This window comes from Eumetopias jubatus, unplaced genomic scaffold (assembly GCF_037043125.1).
Source record: "Eumetopias jubatus isolate StellerSeaLion01/CBP00866 unplaced genomic scaffold, mEumJub1_p1.0 scaffold_1, whole genome shotgun sequence".
NCBI lineage: Eukaryota > Metazoa > Chordata > Mammalia > Carnivora > Otariidae > Eumetopias > Eumetopias jubatus.
In genome coordinates, this window is record NW_028274807.1 from 203,953,371 (window position 1) to 203,977,968 (window position 24,598).

At 50.4% G+C, this 24,598-nt stretch overlaps 1 protein-coding gene across 8 annotated transcripts in view; it reads left to right on the plus strand.

Moving 5' to 3' along the window:
* Positions 1-24,122, plus strand: part of SUGP2 (SURP and G-patch domain containing 2) — a 34,067-nt gene extending 9,945 nt beyond the window's left edge. For 5 of the 8 annotated variants that reach the window (XM_088028901.1, XM_088028908.1, XM_088028902.1 and 2 more), the window contains 6 exons: positions 786-906; positions 9,255-9,742; positions 10,810-10,921; positions 14,905-15,431; positions 17,286-17,347; positions 20,489-21,414. In XM_088028901.1, coding sequence (XP_087885027.1) covers positions 786-906; positions 9,255-9,742; positions 10,810-10,921; positions 14,905-15,431; positions 17,286-17,347; positions 20,489-20,752 — 1,574 coding nt within the window. In that variant the 3' untranslated portion in view covers positions 20,753-21,414. Of the gene's footprint in view, positions 1-785; positions 907-9,254; positions 9,743-10,809; positions 10,922-14,904; positions 15,432-17,285; positions 17,348-20,488; positions 21,443-21,921 lie in introns of those variants that run through there. The other 3 variants (XR_003606668.2, XM_028087056.2, XM_028087057.2) reach the window with 3 other exon arrangements.
* Positions 24,123-24,598: the final 476 nt, after the last annotated feature.

The window sequence follows — 24,598 nt, forward strand, 5'->3', positions numbered from 1 at the left end:
ATTATAAAACACGTGCATATTTATTTTTTATAAAGCACAAAGAAAATGAAGTCTCTGCTAAATCTACCCATAGATAATATCTATTAACATTCTGACATACTTCCTTCTTTTTTTTCTCCATGTGTCCGTATTTATGTATCTTTTCTTCCCTCCTTCATATTGGGAATCATAATCTAGATTTTTTTTATGTATTTTATACTGAGTTACTTTTTTTTTTTAAGATTTTATTTATTTATTTGACAGAGAGAGACACAGCAAGAGAGGGAACACAAGCAGGGGGAGTGGGAGAGGGAGAAGCAGGCTTCCCGCTGAGCAGGGAGCCCAATGCAGGGCTCGATCCCAGGACCCCGGGATCATGACCTGAGCCAAAGGCAGACACTTAACGACTGAGCCACCCAGGCGCCCTACCAAGTTACATTTTATATCTTTATGTTTTTCATTTAATATGAACATTCCAGTTAAGCGGTACCTGACAAGCAGAACAGAATTGCTACTATAATTTTCTTCTGTAGAATATATGCATATATTTCTCTGAACAGTCGCTATAAGCTTGTGACTTTCTCTTCTAGTGGTTATGCTGTTCTGTCTTTTGGGATGCTATTTTGGGTATTGGTTTTTAGAATACCATGCTGCTCTCCTCTTTTCAATGCTGATTTCTCTTGAATGAGGATTTTGGTCATTGGTGCCTGCTTAGGTTCCATCCTAAGCCTCTGACTCCGTCCTGGCCATCCCAGGCCCCATGTGGTCCAGTGTGTTTCTCAGAAAAGCCCTTTTGTGTGTTCCAGCGGTCCCCCAGCGAGCGGATCACAAGGTGGTGGACACAATCGACCAGCTGGTCACTCGTGTTGTCGGAGGCAGCCTATCTCCCAAAGAGAGAGCCCTTCTCAAGGAGGACCCTGCTTACTGGTAGGTCTTTAAACGTTGGCCCTCTGAATCCCTCCCATAGAACACATGGCAAAATTTGTGTCTTGATGGTGTCCGACGCAGAGGGTGAGGTATTAATTTTGAGGAATGGTGTTAGCCAGTGGGAACAGCATGAGAGAGGGTCGGGTTCACCGACATTCAATTCCCAGCCCTGCTGCCATCCCCTGCCATGTGGCCTTCTCTTGTCCGGTCAGGGAGCCCCTTGTGCCTCTGTGCTGGCTTAAGGATGAGATGAGAGGTGCATGCAGAGAGCACATGAAGATAAGGGATGGGTTACAGCAGTTGTTCGTGACTTACTGCTACTGTTTGTTCAACTCTCTTCTCCTTTTGCCTTACTGCCTCTTCACACGAATAGAGCAAGTCTTTAAAATTATAGTTTTCAGGGGCGTCTGGGTGGCTCAGTCGTTAAGCATCTGCCTTTGGCTCAGGTCATGATCCCGGGGTCCTGGGATCGAGCCCTGCATTGGGCTCCCTGCTCAGCGGGAAGCCTGCTTCTCCCTCTCCTACTCCCCCTGCTTGTGTTCCCTCTCTCACTATATCTCTGTCAAATAAATAAATTTAAAAAAAAATTAAAGTTTTCAGCATAAATGCAGTATTTGCTTATTAGAGGAAGTTGAGAACAACAGAAAGTAGGGGGAAGCCCCTCGTATGCCCACCGACATCTACTGCCAGTTTTGCCTGTTTTTCTTCCAGTCTCTCTGCCCACTGAGGGCTATTTGGGTTTTTAATATAGCTGTGATTTTACTATGATATGATATATCCTGCTCTTTTGGGGTTTATGTATTTATTTTTTCTGCTCATTTTAGATAACACAGGAAAATGCTTGTATTTTTTATCTTTCATAAACATTTTCAGACAGCTGCGTTTATTAATCCATAGAGGAGGTGGCCAGAGTTTAGTTAGCCATCCCTCTCTGGTTGGACTTACAGAATGATTTTGATTGTATACTGTTTCAAACTGCTTCAGTGAATGGCTTAATGCAGCCTATTTTCTTGTGTGTTTAGGATTATCTCTAGATGGCTGCAAGTGGAAAATGTTCATACTTTAACTTTTTTTAAAGATTTATTTTATTTGTTTATTTAAAGATTTTATTATTTATTAGAGAGAGAGAGAGAGCATGTGAGCAGGGGAGGAACAGAGGGAGAGGGAGACAATTTCCAGCAGACTCCGCACTGAGCACAGAGCCCGACACAGGGCTCAATCCCAGGACCCCGAGATCATGACCTGAGCCAGAACCAAGAGTCAGATGCTCAACCAGCTAAGCCACCCAGGCGCCCCTGACTTTTTTTTAAATCATAAAAGTGGCATATGTCCTTTGTAAAAATAGAAAAAAGTACTAAGATAAAGATACTGTCACTCAGAGCTCCACCACTTCTCCCTCTCAGTGTGTCCTAGGTTTCAAACCTAACATCACTGTCCCTTTAGCAGTGGGTACGTGCTCTTCCTTTGTACACAGGTACCCTAGCATACTCAACCATTGCCCATTGATGAGTTCTTAGATTCTTTCCAGTTTTTCCCTACCGTAAATACCATTATGATGAACAATGTTTTCTGTTTATTTCTGTCTACATTTCTAGCAGTTTATTAGGGTAGTATCTGGGAGTGAAATTGCTGGGTTAAGGAGAAAATTAACTTTACAGGCCTTTGATCTCCGTTACTTTTTCTCAGCTGCGCATGATTGACCTTTGAAACTGGATAATCCTCTGGTGGGGACTGTCCTGCGCTTTGCAGGATATTTAGTAGCATCCTTGGCCTTTCCCCTTACACTGGATGCCGGTAGAATCCTCCATCCCAGACACTGGCCACTGGGGGCAGGAGTTGCCCCTGGTGGAAGCCATTGCTCTTTATCATCAGGTTACTTACTGTGGGTTATCTGTCCCAGTTGACACGTGCTGCCACTCTGTAAGCATGCCATGCCCTAACCTGTGTTTTGACGTAAAGATAATTTCATGGTGTGAAGTTTTACCTCGTATTCGTTTGTTAATTAACAAAGATTTTGTTTCCTCATTATACGTCTAGTTGTAGTTCCTCTTTTTGTGTCTATTCAGGTCTTGTGTGATCAATATTGCACCCATACTGGACTCAGTATTCTTGCTGTTGTAATTAGTAAAAATGCTTGAAAGGCATAAATTGCCGTGTAACAGGGCTAGAGTTTTGGTCTTAACCAGCATGATTTACCACGGGGAAGGGTTGGAGCTTATATGGTTTTATTTTTACAGAATTCTCAGACTCATTTGTCCTATTTTCATATTTAGAATGAGGTGGGCATATAACCTAAAAGTTAAAAAAAAAAAACAGCCCAATAAGCAAATCATTCCATCATAATTTATTGAAAACTTTATTATCAAACACTTTTTGCTTTCTCTGCACTTGGTACTATTCTCAGCGCTTTTCTGATTTAAGCACTAGCTGACTGAATCCTCCCTCATAAACCTTGTGAGGCAGGTATGTTGTCATCCTTATTTTACAGATAGGAGACTTGAGGCTCAAAGAGGCCTTTTACCTAAAGAGTGCAAAGCTAGTAAGATAGAGTCGAGATTCTCATCCAGGTTCTTGCTCTCAATCAGTGTGCGTGCTGAAGGAAGGAAGCTAGATAGCCTCAGATTGACAGGTGAAAGCAGAGACCAAACCCTCTTGGGTAAAGTACTCTCCAGACTTGAAAGGCCCAGGGGCAATTTCCAGGTGATTGGGCTGGAGGGAAAGGGGACCCCGAGAAGACTGGGGACATGTGCCTCTGCATCATGACCAACCAGGCTCATGATCACTGATGGGCAGTGTAACAGACAAAACCGTAACCAGAATTGTACATATGGGAGGTGGGGTACAGAATTAGAAATAAGCATTGAGGGGCGCCTGGGTGGCTCAGTTGGTTAAGCGACTGCCTTTGGCTCAGGTCATGATCCTGGAGTCCCGGGATCGAGTCCCACATCGGGCTCCCTGCTCAGCAGGGAGTCTGCTTCTCCCTCTGACCCTCTTCCCTCTCATGCTCTCTATCTCTCATTCTCTCTCTCTCTCAAATAAATAAATAAAATCTTAAAAAAAAAAAAGAAATAAGCATTGAATTAGAAATCAAATATTTGAGGAAGATGAACATCATGAAGACAAGTCACCAAACTCAACAAATAGAGCTGACACCTGAGAAGACAGATTTACCATAAGAAAAAGAGTTAGTCTAAAAATATGTGTGTGTGGTTAACAGTCTTTGGTGGATGATAGTATATTGTATCCATGAAACAGGAGCTTTTTGTTTTTGGAAAAGAACCTGTTAAAGATCTTGGAAATGAAAAGTGTGATTGTTGAAATAAAAATCCTAGTGGTTGGCTAGAATAGACCCAGATGAAGAAGAGATTAGGGAGCTGGACTCAGACTTGACTCCCGGAAAACTCCTTCAGAAGGAATTACCAGAGACTATCAGAGGAAAAGATGTGGTGCCAAGAAAGAATGATAAGAAACTAGTAAGGTTAGGGCTTTGGTGTGTACATTAGAATTCTTAAAGGAGTTCGTGTATGTAGTTTATAAAAATCAGTTGAATTAAGAAAAGCAAAATGTTTCCGCTTTGACCAGTTCCCATGCCAGTTCTACTTCTTGCAGTCAGTCTCTTTTGGTATTTTAAACTTCTACATTATCTCTTGATGATAAGCCTATGTTGCTCTTCCTTGATCTATCAGTTTTAGCCATCACTGTTGAAGCCCTACGAAGATAAATGAGGATTTAGCTCTCCCTCCTCTCAATCACTCATCAGAGAACCACCTTCTTGCTAGGCTCCAGTGCTGTGTTAGGTTCTTTTTATTAGTTAATAAATGAAAAGTTCAGATCTTAGGAAACGTGTAAGAAGGCTTTGCGTTTTCTCAGCCCTTCAAGGTACAGCAGAGATTTGAGATTTCTACCTCCCTACAAGGAGGAGCAAACACGGGTTTGTTCACAGCCGGGCCTTGTGGACAGAACTGGCCATTGCCGCTCACTGAGGCGGCCTGCACCTTCGGGTGCACTAAAATAACAGTAGTAGTGCAGACTCCCACTGCAGCTTTGCTTCCTTGTCAGGAGCACCAGTTCGCAAAGCTTCCTTCATTCTCCATGAGAGAGATTGCAAAGCAGCAGGCCCATAGAATGGTCCCAAGGATGTAAGATGTAGAAGTGAAAGAATATGTCACTTTGTTTTTCCCATCTTCTAAGTTGTCCCTTCAGAGTGGGATGGTCCTGACCCTTGCTGGACTATGCCTTCCAGGGACAGCCCACCATGTCCAAATGTTTACAGACTCGGGAAAAAGCAGGGGGGCTTGAATCCCTCTTGGCTGTCCCCAGCAGGATTGTCCAAGGGCCTCAAAGCAAATACGAGATCTAAATAATTGATGCTGCGGTGGGGGGGTGGACCCCAAAACCCCAGATAATCTAGATAATGTAAGGTGGTAAGTAGCAGGAAAGAGGTGGATACTAAGGTTCTTGTCTTGCTAAAAGTGAGGATATAGGGACGCCTGCGTGGCTCAGTCAGTTAAAGCATCTGCCTTTGGCTCAGGTCATGATCCCAGGGTCCTGGGATCAAATTCTGCTTCAGGCTCCTTGCTCAGTGGGGAGCCTGCTTCTCCCTCTGCCTGCCGCTCCCCCTGCTTGTGCTCTCTCTCCCTCTCCCTCTCTCTCTGACAAAAAAGTGTAAGGATATAGCTAGTGACTAGTTCTGAACATAGAAAATAATAGTTTAAATGTAGGGGCGCCTGGGTGGCTCAGTCGGTTAAGCCACTGCCTTCAGCTCAGGTCATGATCCTGGAGTCCCGGGATCAAGTCCCGCATCGGGCTCCCTGCTCGGCAGGGAGTCTGCTTCTCCCTCTGACCCTCCCCTCTCTCATGTTCTCTCTCTCTATCTCATTCTCTCTCTCAAATAAATAAATAAATCTTTAAAAAAAAAATAGTTTAAATGTATATTAATCTGGGAATATTATGCAGCCATCAAAAGGAATGAGATCTTGCCATTTGCAATGACGTGGATGGAACTGGAGGGTGTTATGCTGAGTGAAATAAGTCAATCAGAGAAAGACATGTATCACATGACCTCACTGATATGAGGAATTCTTAATCTCAGGAAAGAAACTGAGTGTTACTGGAGTGGTTGGGGGTGGGAGGGATGGGGTGGCTGGGTGATAGACATTGGGGAGGGTATGTGCTACGGTGAGCGCTGTGAAATGTGCAAGACTGTTGAATCACAGTTCTGTACTTCTGAAACAAATAACGCAACATATTTTAAGAAAAAAGAAAAAGAAGAAGATAACAGGAGAGGAAGAAAAGGGGAGTATGTCAGAGGGGGAGACGAACCATGAGAGATGATGGACTCTGAAAAACAAACTGAGGGTTCTAGAGGGGAGGGGAGTAGGGGGATGGGTTAGCCTGGTGATGGGTATTGAGGAGGGCACGTTCTGCATGGAGCACTGGGTGTTATGCACAAACAATGAATCATGGAACACTGCACCAAAAACTAATGATGTAATATATGGTGATTAACATAACAAAAAAAATTTAAAAAAAAAGAAAATGGATTTATAAATAAAAAATAAATAAATAAATGTACATTAATCTGACTAGCCAGTAAAGACATAGAAGTGGGATTTATAACTTCCACACTACTATAGAGGGTGAAGTCAAAAAGAAAATGTATTCATCCCAATGAAAAGCAAGAAAGGGAAAAAAAATTAAAAAGGAGGGCAAATAGGCAATGAGTACAGTGGCGCCACCTTTACCAGGGACTTGGGTTTAAAAGTACCAACCATTGCTTCCTCTCAGAGATAAATAAAACAGAGTGGGGAAAAAAAACGGAAAATGACATACCAAGCAAAGGCTATCAAAAAAAAAAAAAGTATGTAAAGGTCATTTCAGACAAAACAGAGAAAAGCATAAAAGGGGGCAAAGTAGGCTACTGACCAGGCACAGTCATCATGTAGTTCCAGCAGTTGGGAATCTTTTTTCTTTTCTTTTTCTTAAGTAGCAGCGTCCACACTTAGTGTGGAGCCCAACACAGGTCTCGAACTCACAACCCTGAGATCAAGACCTGAGCTGAAACCAAGTCAGACGCTTAGCTGACTGAGCCAGCCAGGCACCCCAATAGTTGGGAATCTTGATGCCTGAACTCTAGTAGCTTAGAGCTGTGTAAATAAACAACACTTAGAAATATAAGAGGAATTGATCGATCTGTATCATGGCAGGAGGCTTGAATATAATTCTCTGAAATGGGTAGATGTCATCCAAATAAAATATTTAGAACACAGTGAATTGGCATAAACAGGTAAAGATGATTTGCTAATGCTTATTGAGCAGTTAGTGAATGCCACACAGTATTTAAAGCATTTTCCTTACAATGAAAAGTGTGTAACTCAAGCCTCACAACAACGTGATGAAGTAATTTATTACTATCGATCCCTCTTACAGATAGAGGAACTGAGGCACAGAAAAGTTCAGAAAATCTCGTGGCTAATAAGTGGCCATGGTGGGATTTGAACCCAGCAGGCTGGCTTGTGAATGTTCTGTGCTCTTAATGTTATGTTCCACTAGAACCTGGGGAGACTGACATCCTCAGACTGCACTTGGCATCAGAACTCTCCAGGGAAAGGGGCTTGTATCCTGGGGCTCTGGGTCACCTGGGTGCTGACTCCGCTTTCTGCCCTGGGTGAGGGGTACCCTTGCTGGGGCTGCGTTTCACAGGAGAACCAGACCGTCTGTTCCTTTATGTGGGAACCCTTGCTTGTTAGGGTGCAAGATGCTGCTGTTGGCCCAGCAGAGTGTGTGGGGCAGCAGCAGAGCCGGCGTGCAGCCTGTGTCCTCAGACCCAGCCGGACCTTAACCGCACATGGCAGCATTGAGAGCTGCGCATGGAGCTGCCCCCCAGGGACCCCCCACGGTACGTCGTGCTGCCAGCACCCTGCTTCACGCAGCCGGCTGGCTCCTGTCACTGGTGATTGGGAACCGCACCTAGTAAGTGGCCTCTTAACGTCAGGGTGACTGAAGGCCGCCTGAAATGCCGCCCTGTCCACCAAACAGTAGTCATTCTTCTTGAACACAAATTGAAATTGAACATTCATGAACTCCTGTTACATGTGAGGTCCCAGAGAAACTCTCCACACATCCCAGGAAAGGAATATCACATGGGCCACATTACACGATGCATAAAAGTCAAAACTAGCAACAGCCAAAATAAAACTTGCTTCTAAGTAACTTTTGAGTGAAGGGGAATGAGAACTGACTTTAGGAACTCTTCAGAAGGAGGTAGCAGGGGGCTCTGCACACTGAATGCGGCTGTAGCCATATGTAGAGGAAAGTGCAACGTGGGACACGTTTGTCAGAAATGGAGTGAATGTAAGCATTCACCACATATGGCCCGAAGGAAATGGCAAGAAAAGTCCAGACCCTAGAAGGGAAGGATTAGTAGAGCTGAAAGAAGGTGCTAACGAAGTGGAAAACAAGGTAAAGAGTATGTGAGTTCCCTCCATGCCCCTTACTGTCCATTCCCCAGGGCTAGTTAGCTTTATATTCTTTCGGCCTCTGTGAGCACAGCAAATGCACGTGGATCTACGTACACAAAGCGGATTCATGTGGTCCACATCAGTGCTGGCGTTCTTCTGTAGCCTGCTGCCCTCTCTGGCTGTATCGTGGATGTCTTTCTGTGTCGGCACTCGGGACTCAACCTCCTCTTTCCTATACTGTTTTTTTTGTCTTTTTTAAAGATTTTATTTATTTATTCGTTTGACAGAGCGTGCACAAGCAGGGGGAGCGGCAGGGAGAGGGAGAAGCAGGCTTCCCCACTGAGCAGGGAGCCCAATGGGGTTTTGATCCTAGGACCCCGGGATCCTGACCTGAGCTGAAGGCAAGACACTCCACTGACTGAGCCATCCAGGCGCCTCTGTACTGTTCTGGATATGACTCTGGCACCTGATTTCACAGCCATGGCACTCTGGCCTCGGTGGTGCAGTTGAAGCCAGGGTCTCTGAGTACTCTGCCTCACTGGGCTCTTTGAAGGGTGTCACCTCCCAAAAATGGCACCCACAAGCGACAGAGTGGCAGTGTCTCTGTGGCTCCAGAGTGATTATGTTACGAGGCTACTAGGAGTTGTGAGCACCTTCACCGCTGGGGATTGTGAAACCCAAGTAGAAACCGACCGGTGTTGGATCAGAGCTGCCACTGCCCTGCAGTTACTGTGGGCAGGAGGGGACCTGGGTGGTCCATGGATCAGAGCCTCTCAGATGGCAGGGAGGCTGCCACTTGGAAAGGGTGTGAGAAATGGGATCGTAGCAACAATTCGGTACGTGGTATTGTTTTAACCAATGTTCTTCTGTGCCTGTTTTGTTACGTAGGTTTTTGTCTGATGACAGTAGTCTGGAATACAAATATTACAAACTGAAGCTGGCAGAAATGCAGCGGATGAGCCACACCTTGTCAGGAGCAGATCAAAAGCCGACAGCAGCAGAGTGTGCTGTCCGGGCCATGCTGTATGCTCGGGCGATCCGGAGCCTCAAGAAGAGGCTCCTCCCAGGCCGGCGGCGGGGGCTGCTCCGCACCCAAGGGCTCCGGGGCTGGAAGGTGAGGAGAGCAACCACTGGAACCCAGACCCTCCTCTCCTCAGGCACCAGACTGAAACACCATGGCCGGCAGCCTCCAGGTTCATTGCAGGGAAAGCTGTCCCAGCCAGATGGAAATGAAACTGCCAAGGACTGCCCGCCTGACCTGGCCGGACCCTCTCCTGGGGACCCCAGCCCAGAAGCCTCGGGCCCATCCCCCAAGCCAGCAGCAGTGGAAGTCTCTGAAGCCCCTCAGACCTCCTCTCCCTGCCCATCTGCTGACGGTGGGTGCTCACTCCCGTCCCCCTCTTCTGGGCCCCAGCCCTGACTCTCCAACCTCCAGGGGTCCCTCAGGGTTGGGGGTGGGAAACCTGGGTGGTCTGAGCCATCTGTGCAGCAGGCAGGAGCAACAGGGACCTGGCCAGGACAGGTGCACGTGGAGGCACTCTCCTCTTAACTTCCTAGAGGGGCTGGCCCTCTAGTCCTGTAGCCAGCTTCCTCCTGTCCAGGGGTCAAGCTGACTCACCGTGTTCCCCTGCCAGGTCCTCCTCCTGGCCACCTGGTTATGCCCTGGGCATAACCTCAAAGCTTGGGGCTTTGAGTGCCTCCATCCATTTCTCACTCTGTTCTTGCCCCTCTTTACCTTCTGTAGGGCTGCCCTCGTCTCTCGTTCTGCCTTTTCTTTCCCAAGGTCTCTGTTTCCTTCCTTAGGATTAGCTGACCTGCAGTTTTTTCTGGCCATTACCTTTTCTCTATGACAGGCCTGCCCCCGACCAGACCAGTACTTTGCACTTAGCACTAGGTGGGGATGGAGAGGGGAAACAAAGTCTCCACCAATGCTACATTCTCTAGCTTTTGCTGTGTAAGGAGCCATTCTGAGCTGTGCCTTCCAAGGGAGTATCCAGTGCTCCAAGTCTGCTGAACTGGGCTGGGCCCACCCACGTGTTTGTAGGCAGCAGCTGGTTGTGTGGGGCCATCGGCTGAGGTAACAGGGATGTCTGGGCCACATGCCTATCACCCCCTAGCAGCCAGCCTGGATTTGTTCACCTGACAGTCAGGGTTCGGCCTCCAGGAGGGCAGCGGAGGTGCTCAAGGCCTCCGAAGCCCGGGTTCCACACTGATGCCACCTTGTCAGTCAGCATGAGTCCCAGGGCCAGCCCCAGTGTTGGGGGGAGAGAAGAGAATCTCCCTCTGCTGGACAGAGCTACAGAGTCCCATGGCAAAGGGCAAGGATGCAGTGAGGGGACATGAGGGGCTGTCTTTATAATTAGTCTCCCTAACCACCACCCCCAAAGTTGAAATTGGAAGCAGCCGCTCAGAACTGACATGTGACAGTCACTTTGTTTTGTAGTTGACACGAAGACCATGGAAACTGCAGAGAAACTGGCCAGATTTGTTGCTCAGGTGGGACCAGAGATTGAACAGTTCAGCATAGAAAACAGCACTGACAACCCTGACTTGTGGTATGTAGCCATCGTGCCCTTTGAATCTGAGTGTGTTTACTCTGTGAGTGTCCTGAGAGAGAGCCTGTGGGGTGGCCTGGCAGACACACTTCTGCCCCAGGAGGCACCTGAGGAAAAGTCATGGCTTCACTTCTGCCAAGCTCAGGGCTGTGAGGGGGAAGTGTCTGCTTAGGGGTGTTGGGCAGTGCTGCCCTCATCTGGGGCATCAGAAAAAACCTGCCCTGGAGGGAAGTTTAAGCTGTATTTGAAGGTCAAGTGGGCTTTGATCAGGGGAAGGGGGAGAGAGCACCCAGCCAGAGAGCCTAGTCGGTTCCCTAGAACCTTTGCAGAGGCCAAGTGGTGTGGGGTAGTGGGAGGAGGAGGATGGGGCACTGTCCCTGGTCACACCAGTGCTCCGGTCACCAGTGATGGATGGGGTCCTGGTCCAGCTGTGGGCAGCAAGCACTTCCATATAGTGGGGGCCTGGCATCCTTTTGCCAGGAGGGGGTGCTGTTACCCTTGCCGTTCCTCAGATGGGGTGCCTAGTCAACACCACACAGCCTGCAGGTGACAGAACCAGGAGCCTGCTCTGCCTTGTGGGGCACAGGTTCACCTCCTTTAGGGCAAGGCTACCTGGGAGCCCCGTATTCCTGATACTGAGCCATAACCAGGTGGGGTTCCCATGCTGTGTAAATTGTATCCTCCTGTTGGCTGGGAACTCTGGACCCTTGCCCTGCTCCTACCATGCTGGAGAGCCATGCCTAATTAAGACTATGGTTGAAAACTACACATGGCTTAGAGCATTTCTGGGACCCAGTAGTGTGACCCAGCATGTTCTTCCAGCTTGTTGGGGACCTTGAGTAGGTTCTGCACTGGGCATGCCTCCTGCTTCCTGTGAGACCCAGATCAACCTTGGGGAGCACTGACGGCTTCATGGGGGCTCAGCCCAGTTCTGCCTTTCACAGGCCTGGTGACCTTGGGGCCAGCTGCGTCTAGCACGCCTCAAGAGTTGGGCAGACCCGGTGAGGGGGACAGCTCCGCTAAGGGCAGCCAGGAGCATTTCATCGGTTGTGGGTTTTTTGTTGTTTCCCCCCCCGCCCCAAGGAGAATTCTGCATTATCCTGGCACTGCCGTGGTTTGGGTTTATTCGTTACCGTTTCTGGCAGCCTTTTCTGTTCCCTCCCCACACAGAGTCCCCCATTATTGTACAGCAACATTAGGTGGAGTGATTCACTCTGTCCCCCCGCGCAGTGCTCATAGAGCAGTTTGAGAATGACTGCATCCAACACCACACGTATTTAATAAAGGTCAAGGTGACTTTGTGTTTTTTTCTTTAGAAAAAGTATACCGCTAACGCTGTTTGAGTTGATTTCGTTTTTGTGTGTGGTTATGTCATCGATTTGATGTATAGTCAGGTTCATTTTTTCTACAGAGATTCCGTTTTAGGGCTGTTTTTTTCTATCAGCATTTGCATGGTTCTAAAGTAAAAATTACAAAAGGTAGGCTCAGAGAAGTCTGAGTGGGAATCCCCTCACCCATCAACAGGAAACCATTTCATTCCGTTCTAGTGGGTATGTGCATTTCCCCTTTTGTTTTTACACGTACCTTTTTTATGTGATAGGCACTTTTGCACCTTGCTTTCTTCCCTTCACCACCTCCCCAGAAGTCCCCTGTGCCTGTCCCACCTGTCCCCTCGTCTTGTCCTCTGTCGTTCTCCACGTGCAGCCGCCTCAGGGTCACTCCCCAGCTATTGGCGTCCACGTGGTTCTTACAGCCCCATCAGTGGCCTCACGCACAATGACTCTGTGGAGAGAATCTTCATGTATCTTCCAGAAGGGGGACTGTGGGGTCCAAGGTCATTGCACATGTAATTTTGTTAAATAATGGAAATAACCCCTCCCCGAGGGCGCATCCCAAAGCAGTGTCCAGAGTACCTGTCCCCATCCCTCACCTTTGGCGTGCCTTAGAGTCAGCAGGATTCATGAGAAATTTCTCATTTCCACCATGAAATTTTAGTTTCCATTTTTCTCATGAGTGAAATTGAACATCTTTTCATAAATTTGTGTCCTGTATTTTCATGTGAACTCTTCATCTGTCTCTTAAAACAAGGCTTGTCCTTTAAAACTTTGTTGTAAATAGTTTGCATTTTTTTGAATTTTGTGTAAATGCAGCTTTTTCTTGCTTTTTGTCTGGCCCCTTTATTCAGCACAGTTACTCGGATTCAGCCATGTTTGTTGTGTGTATCCCCAGTTCATTCTTCTTTGCTGCTGAGTTTGTCCCACTGTGTGGCTGGACCAGTTGTTTACCCGTCACCTGTTGATGGCATTAAGATGTTTCCAGTGTGGGGCGATTATAGGCAAAGCTGCTGTGAGCTGTTGTGGATAAGGTCTTTATCTCTTTCCAGGAAATACCAAGGAGAGAAAAGGCTGGCTCCATGGTGGGCCCACTGTTAACTTTTGAAGAAACTGCCAAGCTGCCTTTCCAAGTGGTAGCACCGTTTTGCATTTTTAGCAGCCTGGACGAGATTTCCAGTTCCAACCCCACACAGCACTTGCTGGTGTCAGCTTTTTCATGTTAGCATCCCATTGCAGGGTGGGGGGGCGGTGTTGCACTGTGGTCCTCATTTCTCCAAGGACTAAATGGTGCTGAGTGTCTTCTAGTATACTTGTGTGCTTCCCATACTTAAGTGTCCATTTGGATCTTGGGTCCATCTTTTGATTGGGTCATTTATTTACTTATTAATCAATTTTGAGGGTTTGTTATACATTCTTTATAGGAGTCCTTTGTCAGATGTATGATTTGCAGATACTTTCTCCTGGTCTATGACTGGTTTTCTCATTCTGGCTGTCTTTTGGAGGGCTCAAGTTCTCAATCTTTGCCCTTTTTTCTTATTGGGTTTTTTGGACTTCTTCTTTCTCAATTTTTTTTTTTTGAAGATTTTTATTTTGGGGGTGCCTGAGAGGCTCAGTCGGAAAGGCATACAACTCTTGATCTTGGGGTTATGAATTGGAGCCCCATACTGGGTGTAGAGATTACTTAAATAGGTCTTTTTTTTTTAAGTTTTTATTTTTAAGCAATCTGTATACCTGACTTCATCAGATACCGTGTTTCTGGCCTTTGTCTTGGTGTTTCTATCCATGCGTCCAAGGACTGGTACCACACTGTTGTGACTGTAGAGGCTTCATACACCTTGTAATACCTGATAAGGCCAGAACCCTTCACAGATTTTGTTTAGAGTTCTCCCAAATACCCTTACATATTTATTTTTCTCTATGAAGTCTAGAATCATGTTCAAACCTAGAAAAAAAAAGATGCACTTATTGAGATAGGCTTATGCATTAATATTTTAATTAGAGAAGAATTGACATTGTTATGAGGTTGTTATTCTGGCCAAGAACAAGGGCTTCTTTCCTTGGGTCCAAGTGTATTTTGCGTCTTTGTGCATGTTTTCAGTTTCTCACACTAGCCACAGCCTTGGGTCAAGGTGGCCATGGGACTCTGAGGTTCTGAGAGGCAGTATTGCCACCACGTTGACTCAGCTTCACTGTAGAATGAGGGGCAGAAGGGACGCGCCTTCCTCGGTCTCCTACCTGGCAGTGTGAGAGGAACCAGGCAGTTACCCTGAGCGCACGGGAGTCCCAGAGTGGCTGGTGACAGACTAGAAGGGGATGAGGAGAGGGCCAGGTTAGATCTCTGGCTGCAGTGTTGGAGCTTTTTCCAGCACATTCCTTGGTCATTTCTGCATACCTTGTTCCTCTGCCTCCCTCCCCGGAAAAGCAATGGGGCTTCTTAACGTTCTGGCTCCTTTGTTAAATGGCTGCTACTCCTCGGACTTCTCTGTCTCATTGTGAAGCTGCACCATCAGCCATAGTTGGTAGGAAGAGGTCAGGTTATTTGTTCCTCGGTTCCACTCCCAGCTTTGTTGGATCTCTTCCGGCTAATTTAGTAAATGTGAATGTTCAGAGGACTCTCTGATTCACCAGTGTCTTTCATCCTCGTCCCAGGTTTCTCCATGACCAAGACAGTTCAGCCTTCAAGTTCTATCGAAAGAAAGTGTTTGAGTTATGCCCATCGATTTGTTTTACATCCTCTCCACTGAACCTCCACGCCGGTGAGAGCGGTGATTCTCAGGAAAGCCCCCTTGATCCCATGGAAGGGGAAGGAGAGTTTGAAGATGAGCCCCCGCAGCACGAGGCTGAGCTGGAGAGCCCGGAGGTGGTGCCTGAGGAGGACGAGGAGGAGGAGGAGGACGAAGAGGAGGAGGAGGAAGAGGAGGGGGGCGAAGAGGGCACCACTCCTAGAGGGGCCTCCAGGTCAGCAGGAGGGGCGGCCAAGTCCGAGGGCTCTGAGGGCAGCCCCCCCACCGATGGCCTCCCGAGCGAGGCGGCCGAAGATGGCCCACCTGGTGCACCTGCCCTGTCACAGGCCTCCTCGGGGGCCTGCTTCCCCCGGAAGAGGGTCAGCAGCAAGTCCTTAAAGGTTGGCATGATTCCAGCTCCCAAGAGGCTGTGCCTCATCCAGGAGCCCAAAGGTGAGTGCCCGACATTCATCATGGCTTCCCTAGCATGGGCTTCTGTTTAGCGCTGAAGGAGGAACCGTGCTGCTCAGTTGTGGACCAGGAAAAGTTGTGGAGACCAGCTGATGTCACCTGACTGTATGGAAGAATTTACTGGCCCTTAGCCCACGCTTAGCCACAAGATGACCAGCCAGTCCCTGTCCCCCTTCCCGCCTCTGATTACACCTACCAACCCGGATGTTACCTCCCAAATCCCTCCAGGGCCAACAGAACATGAGATTCTTCGGTCTTGTGTTTTTAACCTGAACTAGTTCCGGTGGTTTTGCATACCACTCCCACATGTTCCGTGAAGCTCACATCGCCGGCTGGTGTGAGGCTGGCAGTCAGAGGACGCGCCGCTGCGTCAGTGCAGCGGCCGCGTGTTAGGATCAGATGCTGCTTGGTGTTTCCGTCATTGCTCATGGTCCAGTGGAGGAGCCCCGGCTGTGGAGGGCACGGGCCTTGGTCATCTCTGCAGTTTCCCGCCCGTGACCTTGGGGAGGACCCAGCCTTCTGAGCCCCTGGAAGGCCCGGGGCACTGATGCCTGCTTAGTGATGACGAGGAAGGAGGACACAGGTGGCACTGGTCTTGGGCAGTGGTTAGTGGGAGCCACGTGCTCTGTGCTCCGCTGCCTGGGCCATGGGAGGTCATCCCCTCTTCTGTGGGGAGGGTTAAGATTCTTGAGCTACCATTTAACAGCAGTAACACGCATCCTTTTTAAGGGGGGGACAGTTGAAGGAGTTTTGGCAATCGTGTACAGGCATGAATTCCTCCAGTGCAGTGGAGCTGGAGCCTTTCTCCAGAAACATCCGTGTCTCTCTGAGGTCCCCTCCCCATTTTCTGGCCTCATGGTTCTGCTGAAATTTTCTAGACTGTCAGTAGGCAGAATGGCATCATGTGCGGCCTCTTGACGGCCAGCCATGGCCCAGGTTATTCCTCGTGCCGCCCCCCCCCTCCCCCACCGTGTCTCCACAAAGCCAGGCCTGGGCTTTGGTTCCTGCCGCCATACCTTCCTGTGAGGTGCCTGTGGCGAACCGTGCCCTGTCTAGTGTCACGTGGGTGCTCTGCATTGTTGACAGTGTCACACTCACCCCTAGGAGCATCAGTTCAGTTTCCCCTGCTGACGGAACAGTCCTGTGACGGAACTGAGCATCAGTTCAGTTTCCCCTGCTGACGGAACAGTCCCCTGCTGACGGTTTGTGTCTGGGAACCTTGGCGTTACCACGGGTTGCCAGCTGTTGTACCCAATTCGGACGTCCTTCACAACTTCCTGCTGATGGCGGCAGCCTCTCCGAATGCCTCATGTCCCGCGAGGGGGAGAAATGGAGCTCCTTCTATTTTGGAAGCTCTGGGTTCCTTGGGTGGTTGATGAGGAAAAACACCGGCTCTTGCTTATCTCTCCTTCATCAAAAATAAAGCAGTAATGTGATTCAGTGCTCTGTATGAGAAGCATGGTTGCTTTACTGGAAAATTCTCTGCGGACTTTAACGATCAGTGCAACAGTTGCAGAGACACTAGGAGGGCAGGAGATTGCAGATAGTTTATTGAAACAAAACCAGTTCTTGCAGTCATGGAAAAGACGATCCATGCATTGAGCCCTTCGTCATACACGTGGGAAGTCCTACGTTAAAGGAGACTCTTCCCCACCGAGCAGCCCTCAGTTGGGCCTTGGTGTTCCCGCCTCTGTGCCCTCGGGCCCATGATTCCTGAGAGGCAGGCCAGCAGGCTGAAGGGGCAGTGGCTCCCTTCCGTTGGCCGAGCCTAAACTGCAGCACTCGCATCTTCTGAGTGATGTGTATGTGTACGGATATGTTTCTTGTGTTTTCCAGTTCATGAACCAGTTCGCATCGCCTACGACAGACCTCGGGGTCGTCCCGTGTCCAAAAAGAAGGTGAGCATGACAGTTCTCACGCGTGGCATAGTCACTTGGAATTTGCCGGAGTTTTAAAGGACGCTGTGGCTTGTAACTACACTTGTACTTCAGACCGGCGCAATGTACAAAGCATAACAAACGGCCTTTCTTCTCAGGGATTTCTTGAAACTGTTTTCCATTGCCTGAAGCGCAGGAGGGTTATAATTAGTTTATTTAACAAATGGGTGAGGGCTGATACACTCAGTGTGTTGGGAGAGGTGGACGAGGCGATGTCCTGGCCCTTGAGAAGTTCAGATTTAGTGGCCTGTAATTATGGTTAAAGAGCACGCTAACTCCCTAGTAAGCCAAGGCAGTGCGTGGGCGGGTGCGCGTGCGCGCGCACTTCCTCTGTGCGGGGCCCCGTCTGCCCACCGGGAGGCAGCAGCAAGCACGGCCAACAGGGACAGGTTTGTGTGAGACTCTGGTGGCCCGTGTGCTCTGGGTACGGAGAAGCAGGTTGAAGGGAAATGGGGAATAATGTGGGGTTGGGGGTGCCATTTATTCAGAGAGGCCTGGGAGAGGCCCCAGGGTGGTCTTGTGTCAACAGGTAGCCCTCTGTGGCACCCACACGGGGCTGGGGAGATGCGGAAATAAAGGCACTGAGGCCTGGGTCATATAGGGCCTGTAGACGGCAGTGAGGCTCCTTCTCTGGCGGAGGCCCATGGTGGTAATTTGGGGGGAAGACGTGGCTGCTGTGGCTGCAGTGCTGAGAGCAGCCTGTCGGCCGGGGGCCGCTGAGGAGAGCCAGGGGCCGGGAGGGTGAGGACGCAGCCACTGGGACTTGCCGATGGACTGCGTGTGGAATAGCCAAGCCGAGTCCAGGGCACCTCCATGGTTGTCTGCCCGGGCAGTTGGGAGGACGGAGCTGCCACTGACTGAAATGGAGAGACCCTGTGGGGGGCGGGGGGGCGGGCAGGTCATCAGGGAGATGGGGTGCTCTCCAGACAGCTAGGTGGACATGTGGGGACAGGTAAGGCTGGGCGAGGTCACCTAGGACATATGTGGGGACATCCCAGCTCCTTAGAGGTCAGGGAAGTGAGCCGGGAACCAGGTGAGGTCTCTGCTGGTGTGGCGTGGTGAGGAAAGCCTGTGTGGTAGACTATTCAAGTACACTGTCGGTCTCGGTGGCTAGAGGAGGGGTCGGCGTATGCCCAGTTACAGCAGGGAGTGGGAATTTGCCTGGGCCCAAAGCTCGTGGTCCTAACTGATGTGCTCAGTTTGAATTTGTGCTGGCACCCGGCTGCCCGTCTGGTGATCTGGGTGAGGGGGCAGCCGGGCTCAGTCTCATCCTGGCCACCTAATCTTGGTATGTAACTCCTGAGTCTCCATTTGTACATCTGTGACATGGGGCAGTCTCGCCTACCCTGTGGTTCAGAGGTGCCTTACAAATGAAACTAAACGCATATTAACTGGCTGTGCAGCCGTGTCCTGCGAGCTCCAGTCTCTCCATGAGGTGACTGTAGGCCGAGAGCTTCCAGCTTTCTCCAGCTAAGCAGCTTTCCCGGAGGGGTGCAGATCTGCCCTTTGGGGACCTGTGGCCAGCCTTTTCCTTGCCTTCCCCACCCACTTCCCCTCCCACACTTGTTCCCTGCTCAGATCCTCAGACCCTCACCATTACCCCCCAGCACGAGCTGCCTTGATCAGGATGGAGGAGCCCTTTCCCCAGAAGTATATGCGGCCTTCTCAGCCTACCCAGGCTGTCCTTGGTGTTTAGTAAATGTCTTTTAAAAATAGGCTCAGGTGGTAAGGACATAGGGTACTGATGAATATGCATGAGTAAATAGAAATATTTTGTTTCTGTTTTTAAGATTTTATTTATTTATTTGACAGAGAGCATGTGCACATAAGCAAGGGAAGCGGCAGGCAGAGGGAAAGGGAGAAGTAGGCTCCCCGTTGAGCAGGGAGCCTAATGTGGGGCTCCATCCTAGGACCCTGGGATCATGACCTGAGCTGAAGGCAGACACTTAACTGACTGAGCCACCCAGGCTCCCCATAAATGGATATAGTTTCTGCTCACACTGGGCAGGCTCTCCAGAGGCCCCCCCCAGGCCTTTTAACCCTATCTTCCACAGCCGGTTCTAAGCCCGTGTGTTATCCAGGGCTTCTTGCTCCTCTCTACCTGGAGGGTCTTCCCAGCTATACCAGCTCTCAGTGAGGTCTGCTTTGTGCTAGACGTGGACCCCAGAATCCTAGTAAAACCCAGTCTCTGCCCATGGGGAGCTCCCAGACCTGGGAAGGGGCAGCTGGATAGACAGACAAGTCATTCAGGTTTGCTGAGCAATGTCTGAGGGCAGCCAGAGAGGCTTCCAGGATGGGGTCACTGCTCAGAGTTCTGGAAGCCCATAGGCTTGTTCCAAATGGAGTGGGGGAGTAGGGAGGATCCTGCAAGCCAGTTTTTCACACAATCTCTCTACGGCAGGTTAATGGCCTGTTCAGCCCCGCCCTGCGTCAGCCCCGCCTCCCATCTGACTCCTGGCACACCAGGGGCCTTCCTGCCTCAAGCCTGTGCCCTGGTTACCCCCAGCCTAGGGTGTACCCTCTGGTCATCACAGGTCACCACCGCTTAGGGCTCTTCCTGCTAACCCCTTGGCCCCAAGACCCCCCAGCCCCTCATAGGGTTTTCCTCATGGTCTTAGCACCACGGTGGGAGTGGTCACACTGGGGCCTGAGAGGCTGGTCTGGCGTGGTTCTGTGGGGGCATCTCTTTATTCCCCACCTTTTTTTTTTTTTTTAAGATTTTATTTATTTGGCTGTGAGAGACACGCAGCGAGAGAGGGAACACAAGCAGGGGGAGTGGGAGAGGGAGAAGCAGGCTCCCCACTGAGCAGAGAGCCCAATGTGGGACTCCATCCCAGGACCCTGGGATCATGACCTGAGCTAAAGGCAGATGCTTAACGACTGATCCACCCAAGCGCCCCTACTCCCCACTTTTAGAAGCCCCAGCCTACCCAGGGAATGTTGCCGGGAACTAGGAAGCAGCCCATGGCTTCGTCTCGGTGTCTGAGGAATTGGAGACAGTTGGGGGGTGGGGGTACTGGACTGTGTCAGGTGCAGCATGGGCAGACCCTTGCTCCGGGCACTTTGCTGCAAACCACTTGCCATAATCTTGTCTTCCCTCAGAAACCCAAGGACTTTGACTTCGCCCAGCAGAAGCTGACTGACAAGAATCTGGGGTTCCAGATGCTGCAGAAGATGGGCTGGAAGGAGGGCCACGGCCTGGGCTCCTGTGGGAAGGGCATCAGGGAGCCCGTCAGCGTGTACGCAGCAGGCGCTTGGGGCCGGGGTGGGGATGGGCAGCGTGCTCGGGGAGAAGAGGCTATCTTTGGGATTCTGGTTCTGAGTCCTTTGATCTGCAGCCTGATTTCCTGGCTCCCCTCCTGTTAAACATGGCTTAAAGTTGGCAGGGTTTTTTTTTCCTCACAAAGGGAGTCTTCAAGTGAGGTGAGAAGCAGATCATTTATATATGCAGGTGTTCATACAGGCTCCTTGCTGCACTCACACAGACGATTTAAGTGGCTTCTGGGCCCTGGCATTTCAGCCACATTCCTTATTGTCCTAAAAGCTGAGTGGTAATTCTAGGTAGTCACAATAAAAATCACTTTCCTTTTTCCGAGAACCCATACGCCAGCTAGCCAGGGTGGGAGGACGCGGCCCAGAGTTTGTTAGGCCTCATTAGCATCCAGCAGGCGTTTCATTTAAAACTGAGCTTACCACCTGCTGGGGGAGGCTTTCTGCTGTACTCGGGCTTCTGAGCACGCGCCTCAGAGAGTCCGCACGCCTGTGCAGGTGAGTACCCCTTGTTCCGCGCTGTGAATCATCTTCACTTTCCCTCTCCTTTTCCCTCCTGTGTGTTGCGCGTGCCTCTGTCCCACTCTGACTCCTCGTGCCGTTTCCAGTCCCCTGGTGGCCGGGCTCTGCGCTCGGGTGTGGCTAACTCTCCATTTTGCTCCTAGGGGCACTGCGTCGGAAGGGGAGGGGTTAGGTGCTGACGGGCAGGAGCACAAGGAAGACACATTTGACGTGTTCCGTCAGAGGATGATGCAGATGTACAGGCACAAACGGGCCAGCAAATAGGTACGTGGGAGCCAGAGCGTGGGGTGCCGGCCGGGCCGGCACGCTGGGTAGAGACAGAGGCTCCAGAAAAATCAGCGTTCCCCGTCCCCCAGAACCACACACGAACCACCCCCACACACACACCCATGGAAACATTCCGCGAGGGTAACGAGCGTTTGGATGTGGATGTGTCCCACCCCTCCCCTTCCAGTGGGCCTTGGTGTGGGCCTCCTGGGCTCGACTGCCCGTGACCGTCCTGGGGACAGAGGCCGCCCTGGGAGTGGCCTGGTGTCCTGCGAGGGTGAGGGAGATCTGGAAGCCAGCGCTGCACGGGCCAGCTGCTTAGCCACATCCCTTTTCTGAGCATCTTCAAATCCTTTTCCTTCTCTAGGGCCTTGGGCCTATATAAACATCCCCTTCTTTCTCCTCTCTTTTTAGTTGCCTTCCCCACCTGTAATTTCCAACTCAGTTTTGAACAAAATCGTTCTCTCCCTAAATAGATGAAACCATTGGTGAGAAAACTAAGGCTCGAAGCAGCAATTACTCTTAAAGCGCCACCTCTGCCCCGGATCTGCCCTGGAGCCAGTGGCCAAGTAGGTTCGGTGTGTACACGAGAGGCGAGCGTCTCTGCAGCGCTGGTGTGGAGGGTCCGAACGCTGGCTTTTCTTCTTCTTAAAGGAAAAAAGAATGCAGCATTTCCGATCTGCTTTTGCCTTTCCCCCTCTTCCAAATGCTTGTGGCAGCCAGTCCCCTGCAAGTCTTTCCTGGTTCCCCCTCGGAAGGTGGTGCTGCCCTTGGAAGCACCGGTGCCCTGTTCGTGCTCAGGAACCAGCTCTGGGCGGGTCTCCCGCCGCAGGGAACCTTGCGCTCAGAGGTGCTCTCTTAGCAAACTTGGTGCCAAAATGATGACAGATGGTGGCTTTTCGTTGCTTGCAGGCTGTAAATAGGGGATGTAATTCGGTATTAGCGAAGTCCGCTCTGGTCCACAGCCTGCGGGTTGGGGCACGGGAGGTCTTTGAACAAGTAGAGATACTTGATTCCACGAACGCGGTATTTATGGAGGCTCGGCTCTTAAATGCCTCCCAAGAGACGTAATGGAAGTTCAGCGACAGGATGACAGAGCAGTATTCAGTGGGGAGGAATCATTACGTTGATGAAACTTCTCTCAAATTCACATGTCTCCCTAGAATCCACAAACTGCAGTTTGCTTTCTTAAAAAACCACATATGGAGTCTCTTCTACCAACGGCTGGGGGTGTAAACTCTTCAAGAGGCTTCATTTCTGGCCTGTGCAGCAGCGTGAAGAATTGTGTTACCAGGGCCTTTGTACAGAACAGAAGCGGGGCGGGCCGGCAGCTGCTTGCTGTCTCTAGGCGCGTGACGGCTGCCCTTCATCTTCCCCCGGCGCACCCTCCTTGCAGCTACGTGCGAGGTTCTCAGGCCGTGGGGGTCTCGGGCCTTTCTCATAAAGCAGCAGTGTGGAAGTTTTAAATCCATACTCAGATCTGGGGACCTTGGGATCCTGCTGACACTGTGAGCTCGGGGTGGGGGACGCACAGCAGTGAGTTACCGTGTTGGCCAATCTTCCCTTTGTCTTGTGGAGCCCACACCCACCGTCACAGGCCTGTGCTGTGTCTCTTCGTATCCGGTGGAGCCTCCAGGCTCTCCTTGCCCCTGGTTGCTCCTGTTGCCTGGGCACCCGGCAGATCTTTATGGCCAGGGTGATGATGGGAGTGCCTCAGCAAAGTCGAAGCAGCCTGCAGGGGCCGTGTGGTATAGGGGAACCACAGCTGTAGGGGTTCATCTCCTTTCTTTCCTAATCCTTCCAGTAACTTTCCTTGTTGGCCGTGGGTTGAGCGCATGGATGGAACTCTGAGCCAACAGACACCCCTTTGACAGACTGCCTTTGACAGAGTGCCCCATTGGCCCCGAGCAAGATGTGGACTCCCCCAATAGGTTCTCGCTCTTTTTCTGCAGCATAGATAGCTCTGACCATCATATGCACGTTGTGCTAGTATATTTGTTCTTGGCTCTCTCTGCTTTTATCTGAAAGTAAACTGCTTTAAGAATTCCCAGGGTATAAGCCCTGTCCCCACAGCCTCCTGCCACTCTTCCTCCTGGGGACATCCCACTTTGAGCTGACCCTGGGAGCCTTTGGCACACGTCAAAGGGAACACTTCCTTCTTAATCCTGGAAAGTCCTGTGAGCACTCAGGTGATGCTTTTCCTGTGGGGCTGCAGTCACGGGAGCCGGGGCGGAGCCTGGTGGTGCGTCCTCGCGCCAGCTGTTGGCCAGGGACCAGGGCGCACAGGCCCTCCGCGCTCGCCCTTGTCTCTCCGGCAAAGGCTGCTCCCAGGGAGTGTGCGTGCGAGCGCGGTGTGCGGTTGCATAGCCTTGTCAAAGTCACAGTGTCTTTTCTGTCATTCTAGTTCCAGGGTCTCTTCCGTGAGGACAACAGGCATCCGGAAAGTGCTAACTCGCCACTTTGGGTGCTTACTGTCTCTGGCTTGTTTCCAACACTGGAAATCATATAGAGAATTTTAGCATTTTTGGTCCTTGGTAAAACCTAGAAGACATTTGTGATGTTACAAAACGGAAGTTTTTTGTTTGTTTTTTCTTTTCTTTCTTTTTTTTTTTTAATCTAAGAAGTTGTGAATGTTGTTAATCATTTAGCAGTTGCAATAAATGTAGAGGAAACCCAATTTCCCATGGTCTCTGGTGGTGTGTTTTGAAAATGCGGCAGGTCGGGGACCACTTGACAGATGTTGAAGTACCTCCAGGGAAGCAGGTTGGACACACTGTGGCCTCCGAGGCTTGCCCTCTGCCTGCCAGGGCCTCTCTGCCTGATCTCCCCAGCCAGGGGGCCCGTTCAGTTGCTGGGAAAGCCTGGAGGGTGCCAGAGAGCAGGTAGGCACCCGTGCCAACCGTGGGGCGTGAGCATGTCCTCTTCTGAGTGGGGGGTTATTGCTGGGTATAAAAGCCACCTTTGAGAGCATCGGGGATACCTGCCCTACTGCAGACAATGCCCCCCTCAAGGCTTTACCCGCTCCCAGGGTTGGGGCTCCAGCTGTCAAGCGTTAAACCGGGGCCACCCAGGCCTCCCGCTGACTGAAGGGGCCTGCCTGGGGGGCATCTTCACAGCTCCCTGCTGTTCCCGTGCGCTGCCCCCACTCTGCAT